At 39.2% G+C, this 7,310-nt stretch overlaps 1 protein-coding gene across 1 annotated transcript in view; it reads right to left on the bottom strand.

Moving 5' to 3' along the window:
• Positions 1-3,289: 3,289 nt before the first annotated feature.
• The window catches only part of NDUFA4 (NDUFA4 mitochondrial complex associated), a 5,633-nt gene continuing 1,612 nt past the window's right edge, over positions 3,290-7,310 (bottom strand). The window contains exons 3-4 of the mRNA XM_024206096.3: positions 6,876-6,936; positions 3,290-3,519 (exon numbers count right to left, since the gene is read on the bottom strand). Coding sequence (XP_024061864.1) covers positions 3,463-3,519; positions 6,876-6,936 — 118 coding nt within the window. The 3' untranslated portion in view covers positions 3,290-3,462. The remainder of the gene's footprint in view (positions 3,520-6,875; positions 6,937-7,310) is intronic.

Below are 7,310 nucleotides of genomic sequence, written 5' to 3'. Positions count from 1 at the left end.
TAAACTTCATAAGTAGTTTATATGTTTTCACCCATTCATATCAGTGTACAAGAATTCCATTAGACTTACCATGGTCACAGTATACCTTTTGGGAGCATATGAAGAATACATAGCTTGGTGCATTTAAACAAATAGCAAGAGGTGGTATTTCACATTATCTGGCTATAGTGTGGCAAAAAAGCATTTCAATTCCCCCACAATTAGTTTTTTCCTCTTTGTATCAAGCTACTTTGGAAACACTTATTTTAAGGTTGGTCACTTGCATGCTAGTTTTGATCTGGTAAGAACTCAAAACTAAAATTGTAAAGCTTGAGAACAAGTTGGATTTAAACCACAAATAAAAAAAGGAACCATATAAAAATATATATAACAAAAACCCAATACTCTTTTTAGAGGATATGTGGTACACTTTGTTTCTTGTACAGTGGCACTTCAAGAACTATTGCTAACAACCTTCAATGGCTAATAAGAGTATGAGGATCTAAAAATCAGAAAGATTTTTCAAATTCAATGGATATAGAATTAAGGTAATTCAGAGGGATTAAGTACCCTACTTTTCAGCATCCTGGGATAGCCATCCAGTCTAAACAAGTAAAGTTTACTTATGGGCCAATATAGCAAAGCATATGCTTAACTTTAAGCCTCTGAGTACTCCCTTTGATTCTAGTAAGACTGCCCACATGCTTGAAGATAAGCACATATTCAAGTGCTTTGCCCAACAGGGCCTTACCATTCAAACTGATCTTTACTTAAATTCTGCAGGCAGTCACTGAACAGCATGCCTCAACCTGAGACTGAAGATGAAAGACTATCTACCTCAGTTTCCTTTGCTAAATTCTCTCTGATGCTGTCTCTCAGATGTACCCACACTAGAGTGTGGAAAGAGAGATAACATGAATTTATGGAAACATTCTCCCAAGAGAGAAGTGTTGGTCACAACTACCGTGAAGCACATGAGGTGTCTCTGTAATAATTTAATACTATATGTCTGATTGTTATAAAGGTGTTTATTGAAAGAAAACATGGGATTTAGAAAGAGGGTGACTGTTCTAGGCAGGAAGTACAATGGCTTCAGATTGCCATCCATCTGCCACTATTTAAAGGACAACAAAAGTGTCATTTTCTTTGAAGTTCCACCCTGCAAGAACCGGCTGAGGTCACCAGACTAGTTTCAGGCAGGAGAGCCCAAAGGCCCAGGAAACAGACACAGGACTTTGGGCTGGACAGAAGTGGCTTTCTCGGGAGGTAGTTGCTTGGGAGACAGGGTCTCTGCCAAGAGATTGCAAGCCTCTAGGTAATTTAGATAAGAATACAGATTGTTTTTATAACCTCTACTGCGCTTCCTTCTGTGATGTTATTGACATGAACTGTGACCGTATAGATCATTGTTGCAACCAAGGTCCGATAGCGGCACCAAATCTAGTACAAAGGAGGTCAAGTAAGGTGTCTATGTAAAGGTTGTAATTTGCTGGTTATGATTATGCTGCATGTATGTATCATTTTTGTATTTGAAGTTATGAATATTGGCTATGTACTTGTATCTCAAAGTGTTTGATTCTAAGTAGCACCAGTGAAGCATTTGGCCAGCTTATTGAGAAGGAACTCTTCAGATTAAGTGCCCGATCAAGAAACATTTAACTGACAATGGACCTTAGGAGACTCCAATCCACTAGAAGCTTTCCTGGGAACATTCAAGGTAGCATGTGAGCAATGGCTGCTCTACCCGTAAAAAACTAAGTCATGCAGGGACATGTGACTTGCCCATGTGATTCCCTCTTGCTGCTGTGATTTTCCACAGTAAGAACAAAGGAGTGTCCTTCCACATGGCAGAGGATATAAAAGGCCATGGAAACCCATCCATTTTGTCTTCAAGCCTGCTTACCTCTGGAAGAACTTTGCTACAAACTAAAGCGCTGAACAAAGGACTGAAGGACCCATCCAAGCTGTGGCTGTACTCGAGACTTTATTTGAACCTGTTTATTCCATCACCGCTACATGCCTGAACCAAGAACTTTGTCATTACTGTATGTAATTGATTCCATTTAACCAATTTTAGCTCTCATCTTTATTTCTTTTTATGAATAAACCTTTAGACTATAAATTCTAAAGGATTGGCAACAGCATGATTTGTGGGTAAGATCTGACTTGTATATTGACCTGGGTCTGGGTCCTTTGGGATCAGGAGAACCTTTTTCTTTTACTGTAATACTGGTTTTCATAACCATTCATCCCCATAAGGAGTGGCACTGGTGGTGACACTGGGAAACTGGAGTGTCTGAGGGAATTGCTTGTATGACTTCTGGCTAGCCAGTGAGATAAAACCAAAGCCCTCTGTTTGGTGTGCAAAGGACCCCCAGCCTTGAGCTGTGAGTGTCCTACTCAGTAGTGTCCCACCAAAGGCCACTTTGTTAAACCTTATTAAGCAATCCTTTGGTTTGAGAAAGCTGTCCAAGCATTGTTTACCACTGATCACAAACTCCCAAGGAGAATGGTAGGTGCCAAACCCAGCAAGGCCTGCTGGGGGAAGCACAGTTGACCCAAGGAGTACTAGAGGCCAGGATGCTGTTTAAGGATATGTTTACACTGCAGTTAAAACACCTGTGGCTGGCTTGTGCCAGCTGACTCGGGTTTGAGCTACACTGCAAGGAAACAGCTCCACAGCCCAAGCCAGCATGCAGTCCAGCCATGGGATTTTATTTGTAGTGTAGACATACCCTAGAGTGGAACCAAATGCAAAAGTGCCAATAGCTGTTGGAGGTACACTGAGGCTTGAGGGATCAGAGCTAGCTGTACCTCTGATAACTTCCAGCACTGACAAATTAGTTAAAACTTGTGTTTGAGGAAAGGCCATACAAAAGAGCCTCTCACCTATAAAGAGTTGCAATAGTTATATTTTCTTGTTGGTCAGTCAAGTTTGTCTGGCAACTGTCTAAATCTTAAGTTACCCTCTCATTTCAGATTCAAGAGGTATCTGCGCTTGAAACAGAGTTTGTTGCTGGTACTGTATTTCTCCCATCTACTATACAGAACCCTGCAGAATACTATTACTCAGAGCCAATGAACTTCTGAGAATACCAGTGACAGACGATATTGTTTTTAATCACTGTTCTCAAGGGGGGGTATTTTCTTAAAAAGTAAAGCCAACTGCTTTATTTCAGAGGTTGTTTTATGAGCAGAAATGCCAGTTCTATTTTTCCTGAACCTTTGACAGGCCAGACATCTGGACTATGCAATTGCCAGTGTCAGCATCAATCTATTTATTTCATGAACTAAAACATTAGACACTCCACAAGTTTCAGATGTTTATTAAGCCCCAACAAGCTACTTTCCAGCACATGATTAAAAGTACAATGTGAGGCAAGCTTAATTAACATTTCCTGGATGATTAAGTGTATTAGTTGTGCGGACAGCTTTGGAAGACCTTCATTCTGTGCAGCTTGTAAAGGGAGAAGAATTTGTTCTTTAGAAGTCAGGACGATCCTTCTTCAGTTTGCTGTAGTCCACATTGACCGAATAGAACTAAGAGGGGGTGGGAGGGAAAAAAAAAAAAAAAGAGGGTTTTGATCAGGACAAGATCCAAGTCTGTACTGGGGAGAAGACTACTTTCAATTTAACTGAAAACACAGTTATTGCTATATACACTACTTGGTTTTCAAGACATTACAGTCAAGTGCACAGATGGATTTTAGCACTAGAGCTGCATGTTTTTAAATACATTTCTAGTTTAAGTTCTGATGGTACATGCTTTCTAGCATATGCCACAAGAGCCCTCAGTTAAAGTGAGTCTGAAAGAGACAGCTTCACTGCAAGGTTTAAACCAGTCATTTTCTAACTGTTGACAATCAAGAACCCATAGAACTTCCTTACCCACCCCAGGATTAAATATTTATATTATATTATATTAATGGAGATATCCTATCTCCTAGAACTGGAAGGGACCTTGAAAGGTCATCAAGTCCAGCCCCCTGCCTTCACTAGCAGGACCAAGTACTGATTTTGCCCCAGATCCCTAAGTGGCCCCCTCAAGGATTGAACTGAACCCTGAGTTTAGCAGGCCAATGCTCAAACCACTGAGCTATCCCTCCTCCCCGCCCTCCCCCATTAATTTGAACATTAATATACAGAATTTGGAAGAGCTAGTCCATGGGCTGTTGTATCTCAACTTTAACATATCATATTATGGAGAACTAATTGTTTGGACAGGTTCACTTTGAAAAACAGGGGAGTTGTTAGTGTCCTTTCTCCTCCAGTCATCTTTGACTAAGTTACTATGCTACTGCCATACTGATCCCCCATCTTAGCACAAAAGTGGCACAGAGAGCTGCTTCAATACCAGATAAAAAGTGATGGTTTAAACCAAGATTAGCTGTGGAGGGCTGATTAGAAGCCTCCATTCACACCAACACCAGTTATTCTCAGTGCCATCAAATTTAGATTCCTAATCCTATTGAGTAATACATTTAGAGCAGTTGACAATCTCTAATGATCACCAAAGCCCTCACAGATAGAAAAGAGATAATCCCTCATACTATCTTGCGAGGACCAAGATATAGGGGGAAAAAATCAAAGGTAAGATTGACCAGTTTTATGTGCAGCAGCCTTATTCATACACCAGATGTTGTTAACAGGGAGAATTGTGAAGCACTAAGTACAGCAATACATAAACAGAAAAGAACATGAGAGAACATGCATAAAGTGGGCAAGAGAACATTTTAGAACAGTATTAGTAAAAGCTGCATGGTACCAAGTGGTCTTCTGGGTTCAAAGATTGTAGCTCAGATCACAATCTGGACTAGTCCTAAAATAAATGCCACTGCAGTGCAGGACAGACAGGAAGGTACAACATAGGTAGAAGATCTATTCTCTCTTTCATCTTGTATTAAGAGCTTAGAGAACACGTGACAATGAAATAAGTTAAACACTGAAGTATTGGTCAAATAGTGACTCTTAGTAAGGCATATTTTAGCATCCAAGGTTGAATAAGACATTGTTAAACATATGATGTTTTGACTAAATAAGCAAGCAGTGACTTCAGGACAGCAGGAGTGGCAGTAACCATTACAGCTAAGGTATATGAAAGCATATCCATTCTAACACTATCAGTCATAACTTTTAAACTCAAAGTGAAATTTTACAGGCCTGATCTTTATCAAAAAGCAAGCTTTTGGAGACATTTGAGTGATTCAGCTCTTGGTTACAAAAAAATAAACCACAAGACTTAGCAGCCCTTCAGCCAGAATACCTGGAAATATAAAAAAGTTTAAATTTGACAGGGAAATGGGCACTTTCTTTAGTGAGGGCTTTGAGCATTCCAGGGAAGAGATTTGAATATTTACAATCCTTTGACAAAAAATTACTATGAGTACCATATTATGCTCTGGATTTCTCATAAGAGTCCTGACCCACCAAGCTGATCTGTGCATGGAAGCCTGTGCAGAGCCAACTGACTTCATTTGTATGGGTTCAGGGATATACCCATACAGATCAGTTTGGAGGATCAGGACTTCAGCTTGTACAGTTGTACAGCTAAAATATACAAGCTCACTTGAGCTGTGCAGTGAAAAGTGTACTGCATATAGATCTTAGCTTGAACCCTGCAACTTGAACTTAAAGCACTGGAGCCATTTTTTAAACCCATACTTTAAAATAAGTCACCTTTGGTCAGAGACCAAACCCAAGAAGTTTTAGCAAGTTCTGAGCAACTAGAACGAAGGGGTTAAGATTGCATAAACACATCCATTCTCACTACACACTTCCCTCTTACTCACTATAATCCTGAGATTCTGCATATCTAGTTTGGAAAAGAGTTGCTTTCCTTGACAAATCTCCCTATAGATCTGCTTTAAAAAGAAACTTTTTATTGTGTTTATCAGAATTATATGCCATCAGCCACTGTATCTTTAATTTCCAATACTTTCAACTACTTTAGTTTCCAACACATGAGGAGTTGTTTTAGTGACACTGCCAGGAAAAAATACTAACAGTACACAGGACCAAATATGGTAAATCTTGAGATTTCTGCTTCTTGTGCCAGTACAGGCTGGGAACACTTCTGAATAACAGTATAATTTCTGTAGAGGACCAACCTATAGCACATTTTTAGCATCAAATAAAAGTGTTTACCTAGGACAGTTTCCCATTAACATAACTGATAAAGAATGTGCAAATGTAAGATTTCCTATCAAATGACGGAACCTACAGTACATTACTAAGTCATAAAAAGGAGCATAGTTGTTCAAGTGAAGTACACTGATTTTTTTTGTTTATTCACAAACTGTGTGCTGTAAATACCCTGCTCTCTGCAAGTTAGCAGGGTTCCACTGTACTTATTTGATCATCCTAATAGAAGCATAAACAATTATTTAAAAAACTTTTTCAGTAGTAATGAAATCAAAATAATTGGATTCCAAAACTGATTTTAGCATGACATCTATTGTGTCTAGTTTACAGCCCAAAGCTCTTGCCCTCCTCCCTCCAATATCAATTTAACACTGACTACTGAGTAGCATATTCATCCTTGTTGTTCTGTATCAAGGAATTGAAAATAAATATTTATTTTCAGCACTACTTTCTTCATTCAACACTTTGCCCTAGGTAATGAGACTTCTCCTACCTCATTAGACACTGCCTCCAAGCAAAGGTAATATCTAAACAGGCGGTCTCGTTTTAATATTCAAATCTAACCTTGCCTCCCAAATCAAGTCATCACTTCACTGCTGATTCCCAATCCAAACCTGGGCAGGAAACGGACAGCATATTCAGTCCTCCCTGCACCACCTCTCACTCGTACCTCACATGGAGCTGACCCTCCAAAAGTAGCCAGGCCACAGATAACATACATCTGTAGATTAGCTAAAAGCCTTTCTGCCTCTTACCTTGTACTGATCAGTGGGAGCCAGCTTATTCCAAGGTTCAGGGTTATTCTTTTTGTCCCAACTACAAAGAGAAATACAGTAACAATAGCAGAAGGTATAAATCAATCACACTGCTTTTAACATGCATTATATATTATAGAACTAATGTTTAATTACTTAAAGAACATTAATGCTTGTCTGTCCTGACAAGTTTCCACATAACTACTATAAGTAGTCTCCAAAATATACTTCATAAGCATGGAATCAGAATTTCCTCAATCAGAAATGCAGTCCTTCAAACTCAACTCTGAAGCACACTGAAGCTCACCTAGAAACATGGGCCTCCAGGAGTGCCAAACTTTTCATAAACACCAAAGTTTGCTTGAAAATTATATATATATATATATATATATATATATATATATATATACACACACACACACACACACACACACA

Source organism: Terrapene carolina, unplaced genomic scaffold (assembly GCF_002925995.2).
Source record: "Terrapene carolina triunguis isolate 2854851 unplaced genomic scaffold, T_m_triunguis-2.0 Scaffold84, whole genome shotgun sequence".
Taxonomy (NCBI): Eukaryota; Metazoa; Chordata; order Testudines; family Emydidae; genus Terrapene; species Terrapene triunguis.
The sequence above is the reverse complement of the archived record's forward strand: the minus strand, read 5'-3'. Positions and strand labels throughout refer to the sequence as shown.